The 13,702-nt window shown below is 27.7% G+C and overlaps 1 protein-coding gene and 1 long non-coding RNA gene across 3 annotated transcripts; one reads left to right on the top strand and one right to left on the bottom strand.

The window, feature by feature from the left end:
* Positions 1–3,640: 3,640 nt before the first annotated feature.
* Positions 3,641–6,630, top strand: LOC111039425. Of its 2 annotated transcripts, none has more exons than XR_002605094.1 (4): positions 3,641–3,924; positions 4,054–4,246; positions 4,343–4,473; positions 6,370–6,630. It is a non-coding gene; the product is annotated as an uncharacterized LOC111039425 (long non-coding RNA). The 2 variants fall into 2 exon arrangements; XR_002605095.1 differs by having other exon boundaries at positions 3,641–3,920; positions 6,370–6,626.
* A 508-nt stretch (positions 6,631–7,138) lies between these two features.
* LOC111039415 (schwannomin-interacting protein 1) lies at positions 7,139–12,280 on the bottom strand. Its single transcript, XM_022322936.1, has 6 exons — positions 11,643–12,280; positions 11,228–11,330; positions 10,692–10,795; positions 10,483–10,593; positions 7,819–7,930; positions 7,139–7,761 (listed from the first exon to the last, which is right to left on the bottom strand). Exons 1-6 carry the CDS (start codon positions 12,033–12,035, stop codon positions 7,646–7,648), a joined length of 939 nt encoding a protein of 312 aa, XP_022178628.1. The 5' UTR covers positions 12,036–12,280; the 3' UTR covers positions 7,139–7,645.
* Positions 12,281–13,702: the final 1,422 nt, after the last annotated feature.

The following is a 13,702-nucleotide window of genomic DNA, read 5'->3' as shown; positions in this document are numbered from 1 at the left end:
TGCGTCAAGCAATTACATGCAGTCAGCAGCATGCTGCACTTAAAAGAGGATTGGGGGGGGGGGAGTGGGCTGAGCTTCGCCAAAATCTCCAGAAAGCCTTTTTTAAAAAACAGGAGTATATTTTAAGCAAGGTATGAAAAATGAAAATGAGAATACGTTCAAACGAATACCATAGTAATTAGTAATAGTAAGTTGTAATTTCGATATTTTTTTAATTGAACAACTTATGATCAACCATGTATTCAATTTTCCAACTCTAGATCAAGTAAAAATATAGAAACATAAAGTAAAAAAACTGCATAAAATTAAAAACGGTATTGTATGTCTAAAATAATTCAAAAATCATAAACAAATGTAGTGATAATTTAAAGTATGTATTCGGTAGGTGTCTTATTTTTAGTTACCTACTCCAAAAAAAAAAATACCAATTTAATCAAAAAGGTATTGCTTAAAAATGCCCGAACTTCCTTATTTATTTTTATTTTTCCAGTATATGGAAACTGGTGGAAAATTTCAATTTTTACCTTTATCAAAAGTATTAACTTGCTTTTTGGAATCAGCAAAACCTAGTTGGTACATTTGGGAGGTCAAAATTTAAAATTCAAAGTCTCTTCCAAAAGCCCCAGGGGGAAAAAATTAAGAAATGTTTACTCAAAATTGACTTTTAGTGTAACTTAAAAAAATTACCGTAGATTCATGACATGTTTTGTGAATGTTTATATATTATGTATTAGCATTTTTTATACACCATGAGATTTTCGACGATTATTATTTGTTCGTTTTTTTAAATTAATGTCAAAAAAAATTTATTTGAATGGTCAAAAAACTTGAAGATGTAATGCAAAGTTCCACGTAAGCAGTTGTTAGAGGAAATTTAAAAAAAAACTGATCAACAATAATTTTTTATGAGCGTCTGAAGTTCAAATGTTGACAAAATTCGTATAAATCACGAACATTTGCAAATTATTTTAGTTAGAAATTCATAAAAAATGTCTTATAAGTTTGTCTACCTTTATTAAGAAAACATTCTACCGGAAATTCAATTTTTATGAGAGCTTGAAGTTGATATTTTTACAACATTGGATATCAATACATTTTTTATGTAATGATTTTTCTTATTTTGCTGTAATTCAAAAACGAATAACTTTAGATACTTGAAATTTACACCATATGTTTATTATCAATTCATATACTTGATACAATTTTCAGAATATTTTAACTCGTAGTGAGCTGTTGACGTACATTTTCAAATTTCATTTTTTTTTTCTATAAATGTCATTAAAATTCTATTTGTTGGGTCAAAAAGAGTGAAATATATTGATATGCTGATATATTGTTACAATATCAGTTGAAAATTATTAAAAATACATTGGCATGTTTTGTTTTATAATCATTTAAAGTTCAAATGTTGACACAATTTCTCAAATTGAAAAGTGATTTTTTAGTTAAAAATGTATTAAATGTTCAAATTGTGTGGGTAAAGATTTAAAATTTAAAACATTGCTCTACGTAAGTAATTAATTCTGCAACCAGAAAATCTAAAAATAAATATAAACACAGCTTTTTTTAGTTCAAATTTAGACGAAATTATATATTAGCACAAAGAATAATAATTTTAGTCATTTTGTTGTAATTTGGTTCCAAAACATCCCATCTTTACATAAATATACATTGTACTTTTTCAATACACTGATAATTTAAGACTAATATTAATTCAACTTTCCGGCTACCGCATTGATAATAAGTAATAAGTAATATTGTAATAACAATATACAATTTCCTAGACTGACATACCATCTCTGGTTTCCTATAATTGTTTTTCGTATTCTTTTATATTATTGAATTCAAATTTAATACCATCCATAACAGCGACCTTCTAGACACCTAATGTACAGCAGAGTGACATCCACTTACTTTTTAAGTAAATTTAGACGAAATAACATATTATCTAAAACCTAGAATAACGATTTCAGTTAGGCTGGGGCTATACACGGCGGATTCCGCCGTGTATTCCACGGCGTTTTCCGTCAAATTCCAAATGTATTAATTTATATCGGAGTAGCTATACACGACGGATGTAATACGCCGCGTTTTTATCCGCGGCGGAAAACGGCGGTCGGCTTGCGTTTTGGCGGACGAACGCCGAAGTAATAAAAACGCTCGACGGATACGTTCTGTATAGCTCGTCCGTTAGTTTGTTGTACCTAATTCAAAAAACATTATACTTGCCTCTTGGGTGCTTGAAACTTTTGAAATATATTAATATATTTTTCACAAAATGTGTAGTAACATACTGTTTAGATTCAATAAATTATATTAATGTTAATATTAATTTTGTTTATGTTAATATATTCTTACAATTATTGACTGATTACTGAAACAAGTACCAAAATTGACTCTCAAACAAACCTTTGAAAAAATAAAGTTCGTTTTGCTATTGGGATATCTGCGTGTTTAAAAATTTTGAAATTGTTATAAAAAAATGTCTTGTCAAAAATGAAGAAACACGTCTCTTTTGTTTTTTTTTTGAAATCATATATCATCGATCTATAATCGTTAAAAATCCCCGTGTACAATGAATAAATTGTCCTTATTTTATATACTGACATCCTGTGCTAGTATTTATAAATTCCAATATCAATCAATATTGATAACTGCGTATTTTTATGAAGCTTGGAAATTATATTAGTAGTTAAAAATGTTTTAATTTTATTTGAAAATATTTTATTTATTTGTAGTTATATTTTTCGCTATTTTTATGTTTATTGCTTGTCATTATATCATATACATATTTTAATGAATAACAATATTCAAATTTGAGCGCTATTCTACAAATATTTAGACGAAATAGTTGATTTCATTTTTATAAACATATTTTGAAGTTCAAATTTGGACAAATTTTGATATTCAAATAAGTAATTATGAATTGAGTTGACATTTTCAAAACATATAGATTATTTCAATGCTATTGACAATTTACCTATATGTTATACCATGATATTACTAATAGTAATACGAATAATTACTCGTAGACATATTAATAGCTCAATAGAATTACTTTGCTACCATAGAAATGACTAGCGATATATATATTTTATTTGATCATAAGCTGATAGATCATCTCTACTCAGAATAGTTTTTCGTATAGGTGCGATGATTAATTATCATTAAATCCTAATTTAACAGATTCATTACGGTAACTTACTGAATGACGAGGTACTTCGACTCCTACTGTACAGCACTGTAGTTGCCTACTTCTTCCTCTCCCCATATTTTTAGTTTAAATAACATTTTGAAGTCATCTGACTTTTTATACTGTTAAATATTAATAATTCCGTTTTAAGTTCTAGTTGTAATGTGTCAATGTTAAGGTATTGTGTAAATCTATAAATGTTTAGTAGAAATATGTAATACGTTTATGATATGCAACTATGCAGGCAAAGAACTTATCATTATTCTCAAATCTAAAATATTTGCTTACAATTCATGTCATAGTTACTTCAGTAGGTACTACTTGTAGTTAGGTAGTCTTATGCTTAGCTCCCTAAGGTTAGACAACTCAACATACACGGTTTAATGTCGTAACAATAATATATATATTTTTTTATTATCAGTAAATAGGTATCTATATCTATTATAAATTATAATCTATTCAGTGAAATGTGAATCTTCCGTTGTCTATCTTTGTCGTTTTATTTGTTTTATTCTATGGTTTCACGGTACTGACTTTATACCGAGCAGCTATAACAAATTACAATAAGCACAATATATGATAATAGGATATATTTAAATAAATAATAATAATAAAATATAAATATAATATTATCTACACGGACAATCATACTGTATTAATTGTAGTGTTGCGCACATTTTGTGCGTCATAGTTCATACTACCCACATTACAAATATACGCAAAATTGGTAGGTAGGTACCTATGTATAGTTATAGTTACCTTATAGTTATTATTCAGTCGTTATATACGTTCATAATAATATATTTATATATTTATATTAGTCGTCAATGTTATGCTAATGTACATTGTTCAAATTTTAGAATCGGAGAAGCCACTGAAATCCGACAATGTGTACATAGTTTTGAATGCAAATTAAATTATAATAACTTTGCATTGAACAACACAATCGATAAGTGCATATATGAATAACAACGAATTATAATTATTTGACTCGTCTTGCACCTTGTTTAAATGAGAACATAAACGCCACACGGTCATTATTGTGTTTGTAGAGTATGTATTAATCTATATTACTGTTTTACCTTGGTATTCCATTAAACAATTATTATATTTTAGTGATTAAAAAAAAAATATGATCTGTTTTTTCAGATTGTTTACTGAATATTCCTGTGCTTCACCTAAAATGTTGAAGATTTTCAGCTTCATATCCTATTGGTACATGCGTTACTTACTGGTCTCCGAATTGTATTTAGTAGAAAAATGGGAAAGGTGTTTGATACGTATCCTTTTTTAAAAAGTTAATATTACTTATATTTAATAGGGAAGATCTTATAAAATCAGTTTTGTTAGAGCATTTTTAAAACTTGTAAACACTTTATTTTAACAGACATTGTAAAATAGGTACATTAATATTATAACATGTACCAAATACAATTATCATTATTATAAATTTTTGGATTTTTGTAATGATTAAAATGAACACCATAACTCATATGTTTGTCATAGATGTATATTGTATAGTCACAATCAGGGCTCGGATTCTACAGCATTTTTTACCAATTATTTTATACACAGATGAAAACATAAAATTAACTGTAAGTTTTGCATTTGTCATGGATTACAAATAAAAAAAGGTTATTTTGTTAATTTCCCAGTTTCGGTGCAATTTATGCTAATTTGTGTTTAGAATAGAATTTATTTTAAATGAAGTAGTATAAAAAAAATGTAAACACAAAAAACATTTATCAGTGTTCGTTTTTTTAGATTATTTTGAATAGTGTTGCTTTAAATATCATTTCAATTCAAGATCATTCATTCATTTATTTTTTTTGCCAATTTAAATCTAAAATGTTATATTCCTACCTACAGTACTTATGAAATAAGCAATAAATGATAATTTGTATATAAATAACTTTATTTTTTATTTTTAATTCATATTAATGGGCATTGGGGATGTTTTATTATTTCCATATTTTCATGTATTATACTTTATTTTAATAGTTTTACTAGTGATTTAAAGTTAGACCCCAGGTCATAATTAATGTCAAATAGGTATGCACTCTATTAATTTAAAAGATAGTAATAATAAACAAGGTAAAAATTATTTGTAACTTGATTTTTTAAAATTGATGAATTGTGCGTTGTATATTATAACATTCAAGTTTTAAAATATATTAACTAAAGCCAAGAATTTAAAGTCACAAAAATTCTTGTTAATTTTACATGTGTCTTAACAGTATACAACTTTGAGAGGGGGCAGTTATTATCTTCCTAGATATTTTATTCTATATATATCTAGTTACACAACTAATAATCATTTTATACTAGATTATAGATTATTTATATTAAAAAATAGTAACAATTGATATTTTTTTTTGTATACAATCTATTTTACAACAATTTAGACTGTAGGTTCATAATACTATTTATCAAAATATAAATGCAAATCCCTTGCACAATATTTATGATTTTATTTTTGCCTAATTTCTTGTTTTTGAACTAGTCTTAAATCCAAGTTAGGAACAGAATTGATAAACGAGTATATAATAATTATTTGATGACAAATCTATAATATAACCACTGACTGTAACTTTATTTTAATTACAACACTATTTGATTGCAATTTAAGTTAATTTTTGAAATACCAATTCAATATATCTGATGCAAACTGGATTAAATAATTTATGGGATCTTAAAAGATACTACTGGAAAAATTCAGTTGGTCTAGAATATAGACCATATAGTTATTAATTACAAATACACTAAACCTAGAACTTCTAGGTCGTATAAATAAATCAATATTTGACAAAATAATTCTAATTTATTAATTAGAGCCTTTGCAGTTATATAAATACCTATTTGCAAATTATACATAACCAGGTTTGTTACTCAAAAAGTCATCATGATATTTGAACTATACTCCGCTCCACGAGAGAAGGAACCCGTGTCCCGACCAAATTGCAACCGACTCCGCGCATCCCCACTTATTTGACATATCGTCGTCTAGTTACCTAGCCTAGTAACGCTAGCTGCCGTCAGTCTGCATGCGCGAAACGGGTTCCTTCTCTCGTGGTGCGGAGTATACCTAATAATTGACCAAGTTGTTTTATATTATATTCAATTTTACATTATATTCATTGTATATTTTTAAAATTTTCTTAATGAACCAAATGCAGATGCCATAATGTTAATATTGTTCGTTGGATTGTGGTATATGAACAAAGTATTCATTGAATTTGTTTCAAATTGTATAGCATAATTTAACTATAATAACTTATCATGTTATTATAAAATTTTGCTTTCAAGTTGATAAAATATTTGAAAAATGATCAAAAGCTGCATACACAAAACAGGAAATATGTTCAACATTAATATTGATTATGTTACAGCAAAATATATAGTGGTAATTTATAAAATAAAGAAAACATTTATTTTTATTCCATAATATTGTGTATTGATTTAAAAAGACAAGCCAATACACAAACAAAATCTAAATATTCTAGCATAAAAATAGTTTAACATAAAAATAGTTTAACATAATAACATAACAGTTTTGGTTGATTAGATAGGTATCTAAACTTAAATAGATATTAAATTTTGTGCGTAAGCAAAACATAAAGTATGTTCTGTAGTGTCGGTTAATGTTGTAAGCGTTATGTGATTTATTGCGGTAATGATGTTTTTATCTAAAATTATAATTAATATTACATTGTAACTATAGTATATTATGGTAATCATAATAAGTAATATTTTGAAATTAAGTGTTTATTTCTTGAATAAGGTTTGTTAAAATGTTAAGAATTAATATTAAATGTTAAAACAACAAGATTTTCATACTGGATAGTAATTGATAATAATCAGTACTAAATAGTGGTATAGTAGTAAAATAAAAGTAAAAAGTAACTTAAAAGAACTATAAGATCAATAAAATGAGTACAATTTAAGTATTTTTAATTATCATCCATAATTATATTTAAATTATGAAGTTAACTACAAAGTGATACCCTATTATAGTAGGATACTATATCATTAGTATATGATATAATATAATAATAGGAAATACAGAAATAAATGCTTTTAAAACAATTTAAGTACCTAACGATATAATCTAGGCACTAACCATAGGTTTCAATAATCTAAATATCAATAAACAAGGCTGTACATGTAAAAGTTCACCCTCCTTAAGAAATTTGATCATATTTAAAGAGATTTGTTTTTTATTATAATTTTTATACAATTTAACATCATGACTTATTCATAAAAACTCCTACTAAATTTATATTCTAGGTACAGCCTTTTTTATAAATTATAACGTATAATACTTGAAGGAATGAAAAAAAAAACATTAATGATATTATATATGAATATCCGACACTACAGTTCTAATGTTTTAAAGTTACACACACTTTTAAGATACAAATAGTTTCAAAAATGTGAAAGTAGTTTTTTGCACTAATATGACATGCGAGTAACGTGTTTTAAATCTTCAATGTCAACTAACATTGAATCTTTTGCCATGTGTAATTCATCTCTTTCTAGTAATAAATTCACGAGGCTTTCGTTTAAATCTAAAAAAAAAAACCATACTCAATTTTTTTTAGATTAAATAGTTGACAAATACTCACATTCGATGTAAGAATGTAGATCATTAACAATAACTTGTAGTTGTGCCAAGTTCAAACGCATTAAGAAATGTCTACTGACACGTCTTCTATCATTGTCTAACTTCACTCCAACCTAAAAAAAATATGTATTTTATAATAGATAATAATATTAGTTAATATTAAGTGGCCGTATCAATTTAAAATATTAAAACAGGAAAAAATTACTTCAAGAACAATCAATCAACTTTTTTAAATATTAATACAGTGGACATCGCTTATAAGACTCACGGTTATAAGGTTCAGTCGCTTATTAGACTCAAAATTGTCTGAAACGGTCCAGACGTATCCAAATACATTATAAAAAATTCGGTTATAAGACTCAAATTTTGTAAAAAATAAACATTTTTGGTCAAAATTTAGAAATAAATTAATGTTTTTTGCTTTATTATGGGTGTATGTACAACAAATTGTATCTTCTTTCACATTTTCCAATATATTTCCGGAATATTAGTTTATAACTAAAAAAAAAACAAAATCACAATTTTTTTTCCATAAATAATAAATAGGTACATTATACATACATCTTTTATAATTTTTTATTAATGTATATAATCATTTTTTACTTGTATTGTAATTGTAATTTTTTAAATTTATTCAATAATACGGATGTCATATCTGTATTAGAGTATTAAAATTAAAGAAAAATATGTAGTAAAATAAAATTCATAAATATGTAATTAATTTTTTTTCCCACTTCGCCTACAAAATTCATTCGGTTATAAATAAAGGCCAGATTTATATGTTTTTACATATCGTTACTGGGTCTATGCAGTCTTATGAGAGTAAAAAATGTGGATGATTCGTTCAATACTGAATGTGTAGAAAAAAGTTTTTTTTTGCATATTTGAGAATATTTAACCCATTTAGCATATTTTGGAATATTTCGTAAATTTTGAGAAAAAATTTCTATTTATTTTTAATTTTAATATTACGGTACCTAGAAATATTTTTTTTGAACATTTACAATTTACTTTTTTTTATCAATTTGATAAAAAGAAAACACGTAGTGCTATCAAGGTTTATCTATGAAGCTTGCGTGTTATAGCGCTAAAGTGAATCAATTATACCAAAAAAACTAAGGTTACCAAATGTTAGAAAAAGTTGGGAACATTTTATGTGGAAACAATGAAGATCTCCTAGAAAATTTCACACCCAGAGTAGTTGCTGACATGAAGTTTGCTCCTCTAACATCTGTTTATGTTGAGCGTTCATTTAGTCTCTATAAACACATATTAAGCGATAGAAGAACTAACATGAGTACAGATAATATGGAAAAATATATTATTGTTAATTCATATAATAAAATTTAAATTGTATTTCAAGTTTATATTTTATTTTTCAGAAAGTAAATATTTACCAAAGGAATATTGTTTTTTTTATTTTATAAATGTATTATTATTTTGTATTCCTAGTTACTTCAGTGCAATTTCATTATGCAAGTGTAAACCACTTAACTAATTATTATTTAAGGATTACCTATTGTTTAAAAAATTGTTTTGCTTTATTATGATTTAATATATATTAATATTATATTTGTTATTTTTTCACATTGTGATTTAAGTGATTAATACAACTTTTAATTAAAATATACCAAAGGAATATTGTTTTTATGTTTTAATATTATACTGTTATATTTATATTATATCCCTATTTCCCATTCTTGCTAAAGTGCAATAGGGTTCCACCAGGTATAATACGCAACTTTTAATACCTTATTAATACCTATAAATTAAATAACATTTTAAAAAAATGCATATTAAAGCATATAATGATGTTTATTGAATATTTTTGCATATTTTAGCGTATTTTAGCATATTTTATAATTTTTTGAGAGAATATAATGAGAATATTTGAAGGTTTTTTTAGGGAATATTAGCATCATATTTTGGGTATTTTAAGAGAATATAAATCTGGTCTTTAGTTATAAGACTCACTTTGTGCTGGTTCCAATGTGAGTATTATAAGTGGTGTCTACTGTATTAAGTACAAGTTACAAGACTAAATATTATCTTTAAGAAGACACTACACAGACACTTGTTATTTCGGTCTTACAAGTGGTGTGTAACACCATATTTACCCTCAGCAGATAAATGTTTAGCATTGTTAGTTCAAAATTTAGAGTGAATTGACCTATTATGAAACTTTATGGTAAGAATATTATCAGTATTTGTACATGGGTTCTTTTTACGATTATTCAGTTTTACAGTGAGTTATGAGCATTTTTAATTTATGCTATATTATAAACTCAAAACTTGCTTAAAAAAAAAGAACCATCAGAGAAAAAACCCACATAAAACAGAGATAATGATCTTACCATCATGTTTCATAATAGGTCAATTTACTCTACATTTTAAGCTAATGAAGAGAAATATGATCTGTTGAAAGTAAATTAGGTACGTACACATTTATGAGACAGGGAAAACAAAGATCCGTATAGCGTCTTCTTGACAAAGTATGTTTGGTATAATATTTTGGACCCATTCTAAAATACTTCATAAGTCAATAATTAATTAAATATACAATTATCATACATACATAAATATACCTTGCTTTTAAATTGTATTTAATATTAATAAAGAAATAACCAATAGTCTGGTTATTAAGGTACACAATATAACAACTCACTTTTGAAAGACTTTCTTTAATTACAGCTGAAATTACACAATTGCGCTGGTCTGAAATCATATGTGCTCGAGCTCGGTTTTTTGCCAAATTTAGACCTTGCTTAAGTTCAGCCTGAAAATTATTTTGTTACTCAAATATATTTTTAAAAAAATTTTGTACTCCTTCATTTTAATACAAAGATTTATGGATTAACAGTCAAATATACATACAGCAGATTTTAGCTTTTCATCTTCAGCTGAGATGTCGCAATTATTAATTGGTAATTCCGTGTCTGAAGATTGTTCGTTCATAAAGCATAGCTGTAGATTAGAACCTATAAAATCAAATCAAATAATATTATGTTTAGGGATACAATCCAGTATTTAGCTATAATTTAATATGAATTTACTAATTATTTTCACATAGACAATACATGATCAATACTGAACACTATATTATGAGTATACAAATAAATTGAGGTACCATGTACGCAAAACAAGTCATATAAGTATGTTATTCAGTAATACTGTACATTCTAACCTACATAGTAATTATAATATTTGTTTTGTTATTTATATTGTTTTAAATAAACAGTCAACTGACCCAATCATTGTATGCATATTGTTAGAGATTTGAAGAAATATGTTCAAATTTAAAGTCATCTTTATAAACTCTAAATTTTTATTGTAACATAGTTAAATACTAGCATGGAACATACATTTTCAAATTTGATGCACCTAATTGTTTAATGTTAGATTTTACTCACCATTTTGTAATCTAGACTCTAAACTTGATTTTTTTGTCGACTTTCTTGTGTTATGATAACCATCTACTAAGCGTTTACGAATTTCTTCACGGTCATTTTTTTTCTGAAACAAATAAAAATGTTCAATATTAAAAAAAAAAGTTACAACCCAAAGCTGTTTCAGTCTGAATCACTTATTACTTTTTTTGGTTATTTAAAATTGTATTTTTATTCTAGCAGTTTCAGGATACCTATGGGCCATGAGAATAATCAAATTTTCTGATAGGTACTTATCTGATATCAGATACAAAACCTTAGCTTTATAAGTACTTAGATTTAAGTCTTTTTCATAATTTCTTAAATACTAAACTACCGCATATCTTGCACCAAAATATGATCAACAGCAAAAAAAATTATTTCAATCAAAATGCTTTACCAAATTATACGTTTTGGTGTCTAAGGAATGTGTGTAATTGCTGTTGACCACCCCGAGCTCATTAACCATAGACATGTCCGTGAACTTGTGTATAAAATCGTTATCGTCGTAATGGCTTGCAGGGTTCTGATATATGAAACAACCTTTTTCCAGCTCTAGACACTTGTTGTTGTTTGGGTAAGTGGCGGTCTTATTGTTGTGGCCGATCAGCATGCGTTTATGGGTCTGTGTTTCCTGATACTCGTTGTCGTGCAGCAATGACTCCTTCAAGGCTATGCCGTTGAAATAAATGTTCTCTTTGATGTAACGACTGTTCGCTCCACCAGACTTGCCATAGTATCTGGGTCGCAGTTTTTCTTTGAACGTTGCGACTAGTGACGAATGATCCGACATGGTACGATAGTAAATACGCGATTCGATCGTCTAACGCTTCAATGGGTACGTCCCGTTACATTTGAACGGGACACATTCAAAAGCCGTCCCACCGACGGCCGTTCATTTCAATGATTTTTGTTTGGCGGACTGAGAGATATCAAAAAAGTGACAAAACTGTAATCACAGATATAAGCATACATGACTGTAATCCGCACAGATTATAGTTCAGTATCAGTCATGCGCCCAACGGTACTATACATTTGCGACCACCTGCGATACTGGTGGTTGTACTATACAACTACAGTGGTCAAAGGCGGCGTATACTCTATATAGTACTCTGATACTCTATTATTATTACTCTGAGTCTGAGATAGTACTCTTCCCAATAATATTATTAAAACCCCGACAGCCTTATCGGCTATCAATACATTAAATGCTTTTTTATTCTTCTCCTCCTCGATAGCGGCAAATGGATTTCGGCTCGGAGGTGAACGAAACAAGATTTACCAGTTACCCGTGTCTAAATAATATTATTATCTATTATTATTGAAGAGTAGTAATGTAGTATAGTATGTTTGTTGATGCTTCTTCGTTGCGAAATTAAATTTTCCAAAAATCGGACATAATTTTGTGTGGTTCTGCAGTCGCGCCAATTACATATTATCGGGTAGTCGCGTACTTACACGCATGCACACATGCATTCACGACGCAATGGGGGATATCGATTTTTGGGGTGTTTTAATAACACGGACCACGGACGTTATATACATATTGAACGTTATATACGTATTGTACAATTATTGTACGTAATATATACGTCCATGTCTAATAATTGCGTGCCGAATTGTGGCGGACGTGCGTTTTCGACTCGTTGGGGTGGCTTATGTGACCTATATATAGTGTTACAAAATAATAACATAATGTTGGTTTTGCAAAAAGAAAATCGAGATGTAAAATTACGATTTATAAACGGCAATATCTGAGTCATACAAACATAATTTAGGTCAACATTATGTGTAATTTATAGTGATTTTACTTTTTAATTCCTATAGATATATGTAAGTAGTAGGTAGGTAGGTACTATTGTATTATATTATTATTATTTGCTTTATTATAAAAGAAAATTTTTCTCTCGATTGAAAAACTTGACAATGTAAAAATAACGTTCCTCACAAGTTGATGTTAAAATGGAAATTAAAATAACATTTTTTAAATTTGGACTAAATTACATATTAAAACCATATGAATAACGATTTTAGTTATTTAGTTGCATTACCAAAATATAATTTTTGGGTACTTGAGACTTTTAGAATACATTATTATATTGTAAGTATACAGTATATACTGCACAATGACATTTTCAAATGCCATTTTTTTGATAAAAATTAGTTTAACTTACAGTACTGAGTACTATAACTGATGCCTAATAGTAAAATAAATGTCTTTAGGGGGACGAGGTGACCGAGTGGTCTGACTCTTCCGCTGCGACGCAGCCGGTCGCGGTTCGATCCTCGGCCACCGGGCGGCATTTTTCTCCGGACAATTCGCGGTGACCGGAGAGCAAGTGCTGCCATCCCCCACCCCCGGGGCATGGCAGAAACCTACGGGTGCCCCATTCGAAATTCTGCCAAAACAAACACACACGTGTTCCCCCTACCGTTCCAAAAACCTACAAACCATCAATA

This window comes from Myzus persicae, unplaced genomic scaffold (genome assembly GCF_001856785.1).
Source record: "Myzus persicae strain clone G006 unplaced genomic scaffold, MPER_G0061.0, whole genome shotgun sequence".
Lineage (NCBI taxonomy): Eukaryota > Metazoa > Arthropoda > Insecta > Hemiptera > Aphididae > Myzus > Myzus persicae.
Note: the sequence above shows the minus strand (reverse complement) of the source record. Positions and strands in the feature narration are given on the sequence as shown.